Genomic DNA, 17,691 nt, shown 5'->3' with positions numbered 1-17,691 from the left:
TGCCCACTACTGAGACTCTAGCCGCCTAGAGTGGTCTTACAGGCCAGATGGGTGGGGTATAAATCAAATCAAATCAAATCAATCAATCAATCAATCAATCAATCAATCAATCAATAAATGAGGCCTGTGTGCTCAGGTGTCAGGACTGAATCCAGGAACATACCCAAGCTGTGAACCTGACTGTTTTGGGGGGAAGTGTAACCCCATCCAAGCTGCTGAGTGCTAACATCTGCTTTTATTCTTTTCTATTCAACTTAAAAAATAATAATAAGCTTGGTAAACATCCACAATTTTAATGCAATTTATTTTGTTAGTTCCATTCTGAAGTATATTTCCCATGCAAGCACTGCACAGCAGGGTTGTTGCTGTTTTCCTGGTTTGTTTCCCTCTGCTTTTTGTTTTCAGAGAATCAAAAGCCTGTCTGGATTGCTATTTGGATCATTTTTGTTGCTGTTTGGTTTGAATCAAATTATGGTGTCTGCACATGTTAGAGTGCTCTATCCTGCCCCTTTTTAGAGTTCCTTTCTGGCACAGTACTAGGGCTTTTGTTTCTGACACAATTTGGAATGCTCCTAATTATCCCTGTCATTATAGATCTGTAGGCAGTGTTATCTGAGGTGATAACTCTGTGATGTATTTGGTGGGTTGTGACACTGAAAGAGATGATGGGAACCCCCCTCCTGTATTTTCATCTACTTTACCATTTAATTTAAAAAGCATATTTTCCTATTGATGCAGCAGTACCTTTACCTTTTTATTCTAGATCAGTGATGGCAAAACGTTTTGAGCCCGAGTACCCAAACGGCAACTAAAACTAAATTATTTATTTCGAAGTGCCAACACTACAATTAAATCTGAATACTGTGGTTTTACTTTAGAAAAAACAACTCATACAGTTGTCTAAACTAATCAACACCTTTTGTCTTAAAGGAAAAACACCATAACAGAACTTTCAATGATAAAACACTTTTTTTATTGAAAAATAACCATTAACTCCAGTAAATGGAAAAAATATTAAAGTAATACATTGTACACATAGCCTGAAGCCAAGTAATTTAAACAAACTTTAAAAATGATTATATTCATGCATTTTTTGATAAGAGATACTCGGCATGCTTCAAGGATTTCATTTTCAGAACTACCCACTGTTCTGTCCTTTGTCATCCCTTCACACTCTATTTTCTCCAGTGTTGCACGCAGGTCATAGAATTTATTTTTCCAGATGCAGTTTTCTTGAAATTCCAATAGCTCCATTTCCAGGTTTCCAAAATCTAACCACACTAAGCAGGAAAGATCAAGTTCTTCAAATTTGGCTTTATCTGGACAAGTAAGAAAACACAGGATTGTCTCTATCTTGCGGAACTGTAAAAATCTGTTCCTGAAATTTTCCTTTGCAGCTGCTACAATGCTAGGAAATTCCTTGCAGATTTCCTGATGGCTTGTAGGACTGTTCGTAAATGTTGTAGAATTTTCCAAATGTATTTTTAGATTTCAGCTGCCACTTTCAAGTTTTATCTCAAATGTTCTGATGTCACAAAACATCCTTTCTGCTGTTTTCCCTAAACCTTGCAGTTTTTTGTTCAGTATATTGAAGTGTGCTGTAAAATCTGTAAAAAACATGAGGTTGGTAAGCCAGGCCATATCAGTGAGCTATGGATTCATCCTCTGCTCAGCCACCGGACATTATTGTACATAAATAAAGTATTATACTGTGCCTTGAATGTCACAGAGGAGTTCTTGAAACTGCCGTACATTAAGAGCACAAGCCATGATTTAATTCACCATTTTTGTGCCATCTCTGAGGATATCGCCTAATTTTTTGCTGCTTTCTGTGGCACAAAGAGCTTCTTGATGTATAATACAACGAAACTGAATGATCGGATGTTTAGCTTCTTTAAGAAAGAATTGTATGAAACCAGATGTTGCCCCCCACCATGCAAGGTGCCCTGTCACTAGTAACTGAAACTACTTCTGCTCTTACATCTTGTGACCAAAAAAAGCCTCCATCACAGCATTGCAGATATCTCTCCCTTGTGTTCTTCCAGGGAAAGACAATAGTTTCACCAGCTCTTCTCTCATGATATTATCAACAGTATAATGCAAAATTACTGCTAGCCTTGCATGATTATTTATATCTGTGCTTTCATCCAAGCACATAGCGTAACAGGCTGCCTGTTGTAAATCAGTGGTGAGTTGCTGATTAACATCACTTGCCATACACAGGACTCGATCATTAACAGTATTTATGCTAAATGGCATCTCAGAGATGTGTTGCATAATTTTATCCTTGTTTGGGAAATCATGAAAAAGATAATCCCACACTTCAAGTTACTTCCAGTCAACATGGCCCTTTTGATAAAATCCCCATCGGAGAAGGGCTTACCCAGAAAGACTGGGATTCAGATTTTGGGAATAAACTCTGAAACTCTTGCCTGCTTTGGGGATGAGAAACAGAGAAACGTGATTGCTACACACTTCAGACTTCTACTGTGCTCAGCAGAAACTGCAGAGCTAAATGCAGTGGAGATTAACTTTGGAAGGTTCCTTTTTTCATGGTTTTATGAAATAGTCAAGTCTCTGTGTGTGTGTGTGTGTGTGTGTGTGTGTGTGTGTGTGTGCCACACACACACACACACACACAAATCCTTCTTCCCTCAATCTTCAACAAGCAGTTGCTTCGGTTCACTATGTCCATTTCTTCTCATTCCACTTAAACAAGCTTGATGAATCCACCCATCCCTCTCTCGCTCCTTCCTTCCTGCCTTTTGGAGACTTCTGTTCTGCTTGCATCGGTTCCTTTTTTATAGTTTTGAGTCAGTCTCTCTCTCATACACACACGCACCCTTGCTCCCTCAATTTTTTCTACAATTACATTTAAACAAGTTTGATGAATCCACCCGTCCCTCTCTCATACTTTCCTTCCCGCCTTAATTGGAGCCTTCCGTCCTGCTTGCATCAGTTCCTTTTTTCATAGTTTTGAGCCTCTCTGTCTCTCTCTCTCTCTATCTCTCTCTCACACACAAAATTTCGTACAATCTTACATTTAAACAAACTTGATGAATCCACCCATCCCTCTCTTGCAACACCTTCCCACCTTAATTGGAGCCTTCCCTCCTGCTTGCAATCACCTCCAGCGGAAGTAGTAATTCACAAGCCAGATTGACTGCCCCGGGCTGTTCTACAGCAGTAAACAATAAAGCAGCCTGATCTCCAATCTCTAAAAGAACTGATTTACAAGTGCCACAACTAAGGAAGGTAGCAGGCATAGGGGCTTACAATTGTGCAGTTTGAGGTTCAGCTGCAGGGGTTGGGGATGGGGGTAGGGCTCTGGTGACTTTTGGCTCACAAGCCCATGGAGAGGTCTCCACGTGCCAGCTGTGGCCTGTGTGCCATAGGTTCGCCATCACTGTTCTAGATAAACAAGACACGCTGGTGGTATTTATAATGCATTTTCCTCCTCTTTTTTGCCACAGGATGGATGTCCACTTGCCACAGCCAATTCTACACATAAACACAAACATGCACAAAGTTAGCTAACACAATTTTCCTCCTTCCCTGCCTTGCTTCTTTTACCTATTGATTCCCTGACTTCTCAAACCCAGGATCAAACATTCAGGAGAAAGAAGGAAGAGGAATTAATATGTAAACTAGCAAGTAAGTATGTCTTTTCTTGCAAGAAAAAGCACCACCCTGCCTGAAAAAATAATATGAGGACATGAACTTGTCCTAGAAAGCTCATATTAAATACATGTTTTATTCTTTTTAAAATATTTCTTTTGTTTTTGGATGTTATGCTACCACAGACTAACATGGCTACCTCTTTCAAAAATATTTTTGTTTTAAGTCAAAGTAAATTGCAGGCTCCAGCGACAGTCCTTTCTATATTCTATATAAAGCTTACCAGGGTGCGAACACATATGAAAACCTGATCAAGACAAGGTAATCTATTACAACTGAACCCACCATTTAAAGCTTCAGACTATTACATTGATCATAACCTTTGCTATAGAAAAAACCTTTAACAGTTTAAAGTTGCTGTTGCTGTTGCTCGCCATCAAGTCACCTCTGATGTATGGAAACTAAGGGTACAAAAAATAAAAAAATCTGAACAGTAATTTTGGAAAAGACATCATAATTCGCATGTCGGAGGGATTCCGTAATAAGATCACCAAATCCCACCTCCCATCCATTACTCTTTTCCCTTACCTTCAAGCAATGCATGTAGAAGTGCCTTCATCTCTGGTCATATTTAGTTTTAAAATATTGGCATGATAAACATTTGGCTTAAGTCCGGCACTAAGTGGGTTTTTTTTTTGGGGGGGGGGGTTTCATCTTTTGTTTTTTATAAGTGATTATCAGTTTGAAATTGTGGGGAAAGCAAGAACTGTTGGATTTCCCCCCCTTTTCCTGCCGTGGGAATACATGTATCAAACTAGATGATATAGTTAGCATTTTATTAGAGGAAACACTTCCTTAAAAGGAAAAAAGACTTATCTTCATTCTGAGTTTACCTCACCTTTCATGTTACAAAATGGCTTGATTTCATGATTGGTTACTGAAAAGTAATCAATGGCTTCATTTGCTAGTCTAATTGTTCAAGGAGCTTTAAAGGAAATATAGGCCTGAAAGGGATGGATGGAATTATAGTAGTAAGAATTAGTCATTTCCCTTAATGGGTGATTCAATCTTCAGTCTCTTCTACAAATTCAAGAAGCATTTCCATTCATGGAAAGGGACTTGTTGGATCTAAATGTAAGTAAATAGCTTGCAAAAATAAAGCCACTGAGAGACATGGTAATGATAGAATAGTTTAGGATTCCAAGAGACACGAAAGTTGTAGAACTGCACCAAGTCCCCAAAGATGTATAAAATGAAGGTTCTTTGTTTGAATCCTTTACACCTCAAGGTAGAAGGAGCCACACAGCATTGTTTTTACGCTGGCTTCATATAGCCTTACTGGGTATGGTGAGGTAAAGGAAGTTTGACCTGCCCAGATATTTTACAGCTTCCATCAGTCTCGTTTAGTGTAGTAGCAGTATCCCCACACTTAAAGGGTCTTTGGGCTCTGGAATAGAATACCACTTGAGAGGCTGCATTTGATGTGACACTTTCTTCCACTGCTGCAGCAGAGAAAATTGTGAGGTGTAGAAGCTTTGCTGTCATTAGAGAAGTCAGTTCACAATCTTCTAAAGCCACAGTGAGAAAATGGGCTCCAAAATGAATGGTCTGTGATCACTAAAGTGAGGAATTTATTTAGTTTGACTTTGACCCCTAACTGAGTACTGATACCACTGTTCAAAGGTCGAAAGTAAACTACAAATCAATTGCTTCACATTTTGCTCCGACTGCCTTTGGTAATCCCTGTTTGTTCTGCTTAATAGTTAATAACAAATATTGGGTACAAGTCCGGTATATAAATTACAGATCAAAGAGGATCATAGATGACTAGAGTGACATAGGAAGATTTTGGAAACCTGTAAGTATGGAGGGTGGGTTTCTCTTGCTCTGACAATACCATCTATATGTATCTGCTCAGCATTTAGTCCCATTAATCTGAGTGAGGCTTACTTCCAGGTAAGTGGTTTAATGACTGCAGCCTTACCCTACTGTTAATAAAACTTTTTGCACAATACTCAGCATTAATTCATTCCCTTTTGTGGGTTAACCCCTCCCATTACTAAAATAGCTTCTGTTAGGAGAATAGGGAAGTGAGACTGCCCCACCCCCCTCCCCAGTCTCAGAATTGGCCCTGGTGGTTAGTGGATCCTGTGGAGCATGTCTGCGAGGGTACAAAGGGATTTTCTGTGGTGGCCTAGGGGAGAATAAGAGGAAATCCTTCTAGCGAGAATGTATATTTCCTCGCACATTGTTGGATTTCACCCTAAATCAATCTAATGTTTCGATAAATCAAATTGATCAAATGCATTGAATGGAGCCTCCTATCAAACAAATATTGTTTCAATGTCTAGTTTTCGTTATTGAAAAGACAGTAATCGCGAAATATTGAAAAGAACAATTGTGAATACAGTCTTACACTCAGTATGCAATTCAGTTTCACTAACTTTTAACATTCGTTTTTATGCTACTCACAGGAAAAGTGAATTATTTATGTTGTGTAAATGTATAGATCTAGGCACAGTCCACCGTTATTGCAGAATTCCTATGTATTTCTGGATTGATCCTCTAATGTCTTCTATGGGGACTATTAGCAGAAGACTTTCAAAGCCCAATGAAGTCCATCATCCACCTCTCCTTGTTACTGATTAGTCTTCAAGTCCGTTGTCATCACCTCCCAGGACGCCATGATTATAAAGATGATCATGAAGCCGACATTTCCCCTGAATATCAACATTTGCTTTCGGCAGAAGAACAGGGAGAGAAGTCCACGCGTTATCGTAAGATAATTCCCAGTAATGGTGACTTTGCGTTCAACTTCTACAGAAATATAGCTGCAGATGCAACAGGCAAAAATATATTTTTCTCTCCGCTCAGCATCTCCACAGCTTTTTCATTGTTGGCGTTAGGTGCCAAATCTGTAACCCATGATGAGATTTACAGAGGACTTGCTTTCAACCTATTGGAAATGAATGAGAAGGAGATACATGAAGGATTCCGCCAGCTCATCCGTGTGCTTAACCAACCAGATAACAAAGCACAGGTGAACACAGGCAATGCCTTGTTCATAGAAAAGTCTTTGAAATTCCTGCCTGCGTTTGTGGAGGATGCTCAAGCCTTGTATGAAGCTAACGTCTTCCCTACCGACTTCAACGTCTCCAGGGTGGCCAAAAAACAGATCAATGACTATGTGCAGAACAAAACTCATGGAAAAATAGCCTATGCTCTTGAGGAACTTGACCCATGCACTGTCATGGTTCTTGTGAACTACATCTTCTTCAAAGGTAAGTTGAAGGGCTCATATTTATGCCTCAGCCACCGTTCTGGGATGTGAGCATCACAGTGTTGTTCAGGGAGTTTCAGGAATAAGGAAAGGACAATGGAAAATATTTCTGTCATGCCTCTCTGCCACCTTTCCTTGCAGTGCTACATAGAGAGCTTCCAGGATCCATCCTGAGTGTTTTATGCCCATATATTTGCAGTTCTACAGCCTGAGTAAGAAGCAAATGAGAATAGGTTTCCTTTTTCATTACTATCTTGTGAAGATTGCACAGGGAGTTCTTAAAACCCATACTATGCAGGCTATAAACCTATTTTCCCCATATAGGATATTTATTAGGGACAAAAAAAAAAGCCTTCAGAGAACTCTGCAATCAGGAGTATTTATATGATTCCAGGGTGAATACATGGTCCAGCAAAGATCTGCTGGTCACTCACTCATAGGATGGAGCAGCACTCTCACAGATCCTTCACATTCTACTTGGCATTCATGGGTTTTAAAAGTTTTTCACCAGCAATTGACATTGAAGAAACATATCTCAGGTTTTCCCCACAACACTCTAACCACTGAAGTACTAGGGAGGGCTCAGACTGAGATCGCGGCATGGTGTAGATATTGCAGCCAGCCATGTTTTATAAGTGTAAAGGGCAGGACTTGCATAATGTTCACTAGGTAGGATTTGTATTCTACATTTTCTTTTTTCTTTCTTTCTTAAGAAAGAATTAGTTTACTATGCCAGTTATAAATTTATTTAGAGTTATTTGGCATGAGAAAATAATAAATTTAAATTTATTTCAAACATTTCATGGAATGAAAATAATAGAAATGAATATGAAACAGCCATATTGCATTGCACTCGTTGAACTATATTAACCTCTGTTAAAACATGGGAGGAATGCTTCGATACTCAAGCCCTTGAGAGCCAGGATCCTAGGGTCCAGGCAGATGAAAGGAATAAGATGTTGAGATGTAACCTCTTGAGAACTCAGAGGCTTGGCAAAATTTGTTTTGGCTACTCTGAAAATTCAAGGTTATAAATAAGATAGATTTTAGTCACAGAGAAGACACACAGATTTTTTTTTATTTTTTTTTTAAGGGAAGGGAATCTCTGCCAGGAGGGATAATAATAATGTTAATTAGAGATGGAGGTATTCATATAAGAATATGAATATCCACACACAGGTGGAAATAACGAGGGTCCAGCCCCATTGGGCGGGACTGTCCACTCACGATTTTGCCACTGCCACCAGCTCCACGGAGGCTTCCGATCCTGCTGTTCTCCGCAATGGATTAGCCACTCTCTGACCTAGCAAAGAGGCTTGTCACCCCACCTCCTACCACTGGAGGCAACAGTGCAATAGGAAGCCTTTGCGGAGCCAGCAGCAGCGCCGAAATTGTGAATGGACAGTTATTTCCACTTGTGCGGGGATATTTGTATACGAAGACCTTCGTCTCTATGGTGTGATTTTTGCTTTTATTATATCTAAGGATATGTATTCTAATAGATTTTGAGTAACTTTCTAAAGTGACTTTTGAGACGGTATGTATTTTTCATTTACAACATTGAGAAAATATTTTTGATGGTTGTTGTGGGTTTTTAGGGCTCTTTGGCCGTGTTCTGAAGGTTGTTCTTCCTGACGTTTCGCCAGTCTCTGTGGCCGCTGTTTTCAGAGGACTGGAGTAGGAACTCTGTCCTTGCTCTGTTGATGTTTGTTGGATAGTTGAGTATTTATAGCTGTGGGAACAGCTTTTGTCTTTTTTCAGGAGATAGGGTGATCAGCATGTTTTTGTTGTGACCGGGGGTGGGGGGGAGAGATTATCTGTGGCGGCCCAGGATCTGGAGCAGCAGGCGCTGGTGGTGGATCTGGAGTGGGGTCTTGAGGCATCTCCCTGCCTGGGATTCCCCCTTCCACCGCCACTTCCAATTACACCACTGCCACTTCCAGTTCCACCGCCATCGCAGCCCACTGCCCACTGGTTTGTTTGTTTGTTTTCAGTTTGGGTACTCGGGCCCAAAAAGGTTCGCTGTCACTATGTGAGGGTAATAGTATTTTTTCAAAAATATATGTACACTTGCTGTTAGGTAGTCAAGTTAAGGGACGTGGTGGCGCTGCGGGCTAAACCGCAGAAGCCTGTGCTGCAGGGTCAGAAGACCAGCAGTCGTAACATCGAATCCACGCGACGGAGTGAGCGCCCGTCGCTTGTCCCAGCTCCCGCCAACCTAGCGGTTTGAAAGCATGCAAATACAAGTAGATAAATAGGGACCACCTCGGTGGGAAGGTAACGGCGTTCCGTTTCTAAGTCGCACTGGCCATGTGACCACGGAAGATTGTCTTCGGACAAAAATGCTGGCTCTATGGCTTGGAAATGGGGATGAGCACCGCCCCCTAGAGTCGGACACGACTGGACAAAAATTGTCAAGGGGAACCTTTACTTTTACCTTACTCTCAAGTTGTTTCTGTTTAATGGAAACCTATCATATACAGCCCTGCTAGCATCTCAGCAATGCAAGACCATAGCTTGCTTCATTAAGCCAGTCTGTTTTATGTTGGATCTTCCTGGTTTTGTATTATTTATTTTATTTTATTTTATTTTACTTTTATCCTGTCCAACTAGTAGCAAGGCAATTACTCTGGGCAGCAAACAAATCAAAATAACATAGTATAAACATATAATAAAGCAGTAATAAAATTCAAGTGAAACAGAGTACAGAAAACATAATATCTAAAAATAAAATGATTAATACCAAAAAAAAGGAAATAGCAATTGTAAAAAATGTAGGGTACAAAATATAATAATAATGGGCACTAGATAAAGACAAGTTCATGAGCTGAAAAATACAACTACTCAAAACAAGATTAATCTTGAGTAAGGAAATGAAAGGCTTGTGAAAACATCCCGGTTTTAAATTGTCTGCTAATACCTAGAAGGGATGAGGCTACTTGCACTTCTAATGGGAAGTGTTCCACAGCAATGCAGCCACCACAGAGGAGACCTCGTTTCAGGTGGCAGATTTCTGGGCCTCCCTTGGGGTCATCATCCATAGCATCCCAGTATAAGAGGTGTGGGTGGGATGGGTAGACGTTTTGAAGGAGAGGTTCTCATATAAGTAACAAGGTCCTAAACCTTTTAAGGGCTTTAAATGTCAGGCTAAGCACCTTGAACTAGGCCTGGAAGCATCCAGGCAGACTGTGCAAATGTGCCAACACAGGTGAATTATGATCAAATTGTGATCATAGAATCATAGAAAAGTGAAGTTGGAAGGGGCCTACAAGGCCATCGAGTCCAACCCCCTGCTCAATGCAGGAATACCAGATACCAGCCTGTCAGGTATCATCTTGACTTTTTCTAACCTTATTGTCTTTTCCAGTGAATCTGTCCTTCTGACGATATGTACAAAATAGAATAGTCTCAATCATTTTAGCTTCTGAAATGTTAGTTTAATCATTTAGTTGCTATATCTATTATTGACTAATTTGTTCACTTTGTCCTTGTCATCTTCAAGACTGGATCCAAAATGCATACCTTCTGGACATCTTCTAGCCCATGTTTTATAACTTATTGTTCCTTTTAAAAAAAAAAAACACTAGTTTTTGTACCATCTAGCTTAATAAGGAATTCTGCAGAACTTGAAAGATTGCTCCCAATTATGTGACATTTGATTAGTCATAATAGTGATGTGTCACAGCTATTAAATTAAGACACACACACACCCTTAACCTTTATGGTTAAATGCATAGCTACTGTGTACAACATTGCCTTTCGGATATTAAGTATTCACACTATACTGTTCCTTAATCTTTTTTTTTCCCAAGCTTACTGGGAAAACCCTTTTGATACTCACCTTATCAGGGAAAGAGACTTCTTCATAGATGCGAACACTACCGTGAAAGTCAACCTAATGCATCGAAAAGGCTACTACAAGTTTGTTCACGACGAAGATCTCTCTTCCTGGATAGTGGAGCTTCCTTACAAAGGAGATGCCACCGCATTCTTCATTCTGCCAGATGAAGGAAAAATGGCACATGTGGAGAGTGCTTTGAGGAAAGAAAGTCTAAGCAAATGGACCAAATCTTTTTTGCATGAGTAAGCTCTTTTGCTGTACTATATTTGCAATATTATTAGGGGGTGGTGGTAGGGTTTGTTTGTTTTCTTTTAATATGGTTTTATATGGTTTTAATATTTTGTAAGCCACCCAGAATAGTGGCATGTTCACTTAATGGGTGGTATAAATCTGAATAAATTTACATGTACAGTACACATATACATATGTATACAGGTATATATATTATATGTCTGTGTATATATGTGTGTGTGTGTGTATGTGTGTGTGTATGTATATATATGTACACACACACACACACACACACACACACACATATACACACACACATGATGTAAACACCGTTTTATATACAGTGGTGCCCCGCAAAACGATGTTAATTCGTTCCATGAAAATCACTGTTTTGCAAAAACATTGTCTTGTGAAATGCGGTTCCCCATTGGAATGCATTGAAATCCATTTAATGTGTTCTAATGAGGAAAAATCGTCACCGTTTTGTGAAAATTTGCCCATAGGAAAACCATTTTGCGAGTCGCGGACCTAGCTGTCAAAATCGTCTTGTGAAAAATGGTCCCCAGAAAAACTGTCTTGCGAAGCATGGACCGAAACATCGTCCAGCGAAAATCACCCATAGGAAACACTGTTTTGCGAAGTGCTATAGCGATCACAAAAACTCATCATCTAGTGAATAAACCGTTTTGCGAGGTAATTGTCTAGCGGGGCACCACTGTATATATTAAACAACATTCTTGCTTTTATTTAGCATGGCACAAATTGCCAACATTTCTCTTAAAACCAATATAAAACAGAAAAAAATAAAATTTTATTTATTTATTTATTTATTTATTTATTTATTTATTTATTTATTTATTTATTTATTTATTTATTTATTTATTTATTTATTTATACCCCGCCCATCTAGACACATGTCTACTCTGGACAGCTAACAATAAAAATAGAATTGTTGTTGTTTAGTCATTTAGTCATGTCTGACTTTTCGTGACCCCGTGGACCAGAGCATGCCAGACCCTCCTGTCTTCCACAAAAATAGAATAAAAACAGTATCATAAAATAAAAAGCAACAATTATAATATAGTTCAAGATGGGGGGAAATAAAAAAAATCAATAATCAAGATAATTCAGCTACTGCCTTCCTCAGTTCCTCTGAATAAAAGTATGTTTATTCAACATTATACTAACACACTGATCAGAGTATTCTGAAATAGATGGATGATACCAGGTGTCCTTTAGATTGCAGCTGTGAAACCTAAAAATCTAGAAGTTTTCTTTTTCTAATGACTTAGATCTGATGGTATTTGTAATCCAGTCACTGACAAATCACACAAGTTTTGATGTTCTCAATTAAAGTGCCTGACCATTGGTTGTTCCAGTTTCTTGGATCAAGACTGCAGACTTGTGGTTTCTGATGTGTGTACAATACATTTTGTTGTTGTTTAGTCATTAAGCCATGTCCGACTCTTCGCAACCCCATGGGCCAGAGCACACCAGGCCCTCCTGTCTTCCAGTGCCTCCTGGAGTACAATACATTCACTGTTGTTTTACCTCCATTTTGCAAATGGTATCCAGGTTGTCTGCACTCCGTGGCATAAACTGAATGGAATGGACTATCTTCCTCTGCATCTTCATATGATATGTTGTTCTCAGTGGTGGAACATAGTGGATAGCTTCCAAAAGTGGTCTAGCAAATACCTTGTTCTCAAGCCATTTAGGGCTTTGATAGTCAGTATTAAAGCCTTGAATTGAGAGCAGTAATATATTGACAACCTGGACAATTCTTTCACTGCCTTTGTCATATGGTTCTCAGAGATGTACCTGGAATAATAATAATAATAATAATAATAATAATAATAATAATAATAATAATAATAATAATAATAATAATAATAATAATAATAATAATAATAATAATAATAATAATAATAATAATAATAATAATAATAATGTTGTTGTTGTTGTTGTTGTTGTTGTTGTTGTTATTATTATTATTATTATTATTATTATTATTATTATTATTATTATTATTATTATTATTATTATTATTATTATTATTATTATTTCCCAAGGCCACATACTGTGGGCTGGCTTTTCTCCCAGGCCATGAATTCCCAGTCTCTGACTCTGTAGCCAGATACCTAACCCACTGAGCTGCCACATAGGGCACTTCCTGCGGTATCCATCTTGGAGAACATCTCTATATTTTGTATACTGCAGTAGTTTAAACTGGAGGTTAGCAGTGCATGAACTAGGGAAGCCAGATCATCCCTGTCCAAAAATGGTTGGAGCGGCCATGGCATGATCCATAGGCAATACAGTCCTTAGAATCACAAGGGGTCTTGCGATTCTAGGCCCAGGTTCTAAATTCAGAATTGGTAGCTGCTGGTTTTAAGTAGAGATGGACATGAAACAAAATATGAGCCCAAAAACCCCCATGAACCTGACCAGTTCCTGTTTCATTTCGTGGGCAGTTCAGGGAACCACACTTTCACAAAGCAAGATGTGCTGGGAAGGGGGGTATCAGGAAACAGTTTATCTATTTGTCTCATGTTTTCCCAGAGGCATCTGGTGGGCCACTGTGAGATACAGGAAGCTGGACTAGATGGGCCTTTGGCCTGATCCATCTTATATTCTTAAGATGAAACACCTAATTTTTTCATTCTTGGCATTTTGTTTTGCTTCATTTCCTCTCTTCAGAAAGCCCCCTTCTTGGGCCCCAGCACCTACCTTAACGGTTCTGGGGCTCCTCCTCCTCCTCCTCTCTTCTGCTACTGCTGCTGCTGATCAGCTGAGTAGGACAGTAGACTGTCTGGAGAACTACTTTCTGCCCCAGTGCTTTAGGGCAATGGTCCCCAACCTTTTCCTAACTGCAGAATGGTTGGGGGGTGGGGTCCATGTGTGGGGTGACCCCCCTGCTCACGGGGCGCATGGTGCACTCGCGTGGGTGAGCCAGATACACTCACAGGTGGGGGTGGTGCACTCTCACGCATACGCGGGTGGATGTGGCACACTCACCTGTGAGTAGGGCACACTCATGCACATGCATGGGTGCAGCATGATGCACCTGTGCACACATGCAGGTGGGCGGGGCACCTGGGTGGGCGAGCCGTGTGTGCAGGGGGCGGGAAATCAGTCTCCGTGGCCTGGTCCTGCTAAGGCCACGGACCAGTGGTTGGGGACCCCTGCTTTAGGATACAGTGGTGCCTCGCTTAACGAGGATAATCAGTTCCAGTGAAATCGCTGTAGAGCGAAATCCTCGTTAAGTGGGCTGAAAAACTCACCGTCCAGCGAAGATCCTCCATAGGTGTGGCCATTTTCGGTGCCTGTATAGAGAGGAAACTGTCCAAAAACACAGCGGGGAGCCATTTTACACAGTGGGTGGCCATGTTGAAGCCACTGATCAGCTGTTTTAAAAACATTGTAATGAGAAGAATCAGTTCCCAAAGCAGGGAACTGATCGCCGCGAAGCGGATTTTGCCTATTAAAACATCATTTTGCGATCGCAAAAGTAATCGCAAAACAGTCATTGTATAGCAGTTTCATCGTTTAACGAGGCAATCGTTAAGCGAGGCACCACTGCATTGTGGGAAGTGCAGGCAGTGGGTGGGAGGACCAGGGAGATGGGGGGAGCTACTTCCATGATAGGTGAGAAGAGCAGGAGGCTGGAGGCGCATAAGTGGACAGGCCGGTTCTGAGGGCCAAACCCACATTAGGTGCCCCTGGGATGTGGATATTCATATTTGTTAACAAATACGAATATCCCTATCTCTACAGGGAACCCTCAAAGCACTACAGAATACCATCCCACAATACCCTAAGCCTCCCAGAAAGCATTGAGGCAGAAACCAGGCCCCAGACAGCCTACTGTCCTGTTCAGCTGGTAAGCAGCAGCAGCGGCAGTGGCAGGGAGGAAAGTGAGGGAGGTGCTGTGGCCTATGAAGGGGGGTGCAGGATCGGAAAAGTCATGAAGGGGTGAGCTTCCTGTGCAGCTCAGCTACATAGAAGGTCCCCCCCCACACTTCATTTAGAGATAGGCCTGAACCAAATGAACCACAACCTGGTTTGTTTCGTAAAAGAATTTGTGTGGTTCCTGGTTGTGGACACCAATGAATCACAAACTACCACTGTGCCAGTTTGTGTCCATTTCTAGTTTTAAGATAGCTGTTAAAGTAAACTGTGTAAGTTTAGAGGCTGGCAGAAAGCTACAGGAAGGTAGTGTTGAGTCATTTTGACAGGATGTTTTTTCCAGGTTTCATACAATTGTCCAGGTTTCATCAATAATGCATGCAACGTCAAATTTCTTGATCAGAGCATTGACAATGATAAGTTAGTGTTGTTATTGATAACGGTAACCTGGCTACCAAGTAGGATGGCTGAGTAACAAACACATCATGTTTCTTTTAAAATACAGTATTCTGAGTTCTGCTAAAGACCAACATTTTAATATCTCAGGGATTTTTTTAAAACAGGACTATACGTCTCTTCATCCCCAAATTTTCAATTTCTGCATCATATGATGTCAAAGACTTGTTGCAAAAAATGGGCATTACTGCCGTCTTTAATGACACTGCCGATCTGTCTAGAATTACTGGAGAACTCAACTTGAAGGTTTCTAAAGTAAGTATATGAGTTGTTTCTAACAACTTCCATCCTATTTCCCTTGGAATTAATACTTTTCATCTAGGTTTATAGGGTTTTTTAAACGGTCTGTTAATATAATGTATATTATGAACCTTCCAGAGACTGGCAACGCTAATGGGATGGCATAGTAATGGAAATACATGAATAAATATAAAAACGACCTCTGTTTGTTTCCTACCTACTGAGAACATGGTTTGGTTTGCTGAAAAATGGGGACAATTCCTGGTAGCAAATGAATTTGTTTGTGTCTTTAAACTGGACAGTCCCTGTTCTAACCTGAAATCATAACAATGTACCTGACAGAATCTAATTTTAACATTAGCAGCCGTCTCCTCCCATATTTCATTGTAAAACTTTTCTAACATGGGATCTCTGTGACTTTGAGCCTTATGTTTTTAAGATTATCCATTCCCGGCCACCCAATGCATTAAAAAAATCCCAACAAAGAAATCTTCACAGCTTCATCTGAGCTTTTACAAAAGCATTTGATTAAAACTACTTCTGTGGACCACAAGGAAACATATAACTTATGACTGAAACAGAGGCGTTATTTTGATATTGTTTTGCTTACTCCTTTGTAGTAAGCTATTGCAAATATACAACTGATTATTCTTGTTTCATTTTTCAGTCACAGAAATCTTACAGTTAAATGTGGGGCTCCACCTAGTTCTAGTCTATAACTGTTTCATATATGTTCATTCAGAAGGCTATTCCATCCTCCTTCCACACCAATCTTCTTTTTTTCTTGACAAAAACTTTCATGAACACCCACATTTAAGGATAAACATGTTTTATTTTTCACAAGATACCAAGTTCTATATGCATTATATACGATAACTGGCATTTTGGTACAGCTCAATGAACTTGCATTTGAGTCAACATGGAAAAGATTTCACTGAAAGGAAGAATAAAAATATACTAGTACTTCTACTTCTATTACAGTTGTTGTTGCTACTGCTGTTACTTTGCCTCAGACGTTGGCATTAAAGAAAGAAAGAATTCTTCACCATAAAGGGACTATAGGGTGAGGAGGTGTAATCAAGTGGTGCTTTCATGTTCTCTCTCTCTCTCTCTCTCTCTCTCTCTCTCTCTCTCTCTCTCTCTCTCTCTCTCTCTCTCTCTCTCTCTCACACACACACACACACACACACACACACACACACACACACACACACACACACACACACACACACACACACACACACACACACACACACACACACACACACAATTCCCCCAACATCTATTCAGCCCTATACAGATTCAGGCTTAATGCCTAGATCGGGCTGGTGTGTGGAGTATTTCCTTTGACTAATTGTAACTGGAAGAGTTATCACGAGACTGCCTTTATATTTCCTGAAGAATATTGGAGGGTGTGGCCTGTAGGCAGTCAAATGTTGTCCTTTCCCCACAGGTTATTCACAAGGCTCTACTGGATATTAATGAAAGTGGCACGGAGGCAGCAGCTGTTACCACTATAGAGTTTATGCTTCGTTCTGCTCCATCTTACCCTCTACATACCATCCGATTTGACAGACCCTTCCTGATTATGATTGTTCATCAGCAAACAAGCAGCATCCTCTTCATAGCGAAAATTGTGAACCCAAAGAAAGGATGAGTGTTAGAAGGAAAATGGCAGCTCATTTGGGTGGCTTTAAAAATGGGCTTCTTACATACTGTGCAATTTAACTCACCTAGCCCTAATAGGGCTATAACCATTTGTTTTATGGAGGAATGGGCAAGGCAATGGGAACAAAGCATTTTTATAATAAAAATATTTTTAAATCTCAAATTTGTGGCTGTAATCTTGTAGATTAACTCTGTACATAATTAATTTGAGGCTGAAGCATATCTTGTTTAACCTAAGGCCTATAACAATGCCAGATAATCCCTCTGGAGAGAAATTAGTGGGGCCATAACAGAAAGATTAGGCATAGTTCTCAATGTCTCTGGTTTATTTATTTCATATGGGACAACGTAGATAATATGGAATCAGAAAAATTTTGTCATAAGAAGTATAAAAGAGCAATGTGACAAGCTAATAGCTCTGCTACATGGCTGGCTCTACTATTAGGCA

At 40.0% G+C, this 17,691-nt stretch overlaps 1 protein-coding gene across 6 annotated transcripts; it reads left to right on the top strand.

The window, feature by feature from the left end:
• The first annotated feature begins 64 nt into the window (after nucleotides 1-64).
• LOC110090675 (alpha-1-antitrypsin) lies at nucleotides 65-17,406 on the top strand. 6 transcript variants are annotated; one of them, XM_020814410.3, is made up of 5 exons: nucleotides 65-5,476; nucleotides 6,213-6,899; nucleotides 10,711-10,981; nucleotides 15,443-15,590; nucleotides 17,029-17,406. In XM_020814410.3, the coding sequence occupies exons 2-5, from the start codon at nucleotides 6,230-6,232 to the stop codon at nucleotides 17,230-17,232; spliced, it is 1,293 nt and encodes a 430-aa protein (XP_020670069.3). In that variant the 5' UTR covers nucleotides 65-5,476; nucleotides 6,213-6,229; the 3' UTR covers nucleotides 17,233-17,406. The 6 variants fall into 6 exon arrangements, with proteins under 6 accessions (XP_020670069.3, XP_020670067.3, XP_020670068.3 ...); XM_020814408.3 differs by having other exon boundaries at nucleotides 6,210-6,899; XM_020814409.3 differs by having other exon boundaries at nucleotides 65-5,574.
• Nucleotides 17,407-17,691: the final 285 nt, after the last annotated feature.

The sequence above is a fragment of the Pogona vitticeps genome, chromosome 1 (genome assembly GCF_051106095.1).
Source record: "Pogona vitticeps strain Pit_001003342236 chromosome 1, PviZW2.1, whole genome shotgun sequence".
In the NCBI taxonomy this organism is placed as follows: Eukaryota; Metazoa; Chordata; class Lepidosauria; order Squamata; family Agamidae; genus Pogona; species Pogona vitticeps.
Note: the sequence above shows the minus strand (reverse complement) of the source record. Positions and strands in the feature narration are given on the sequence as shown.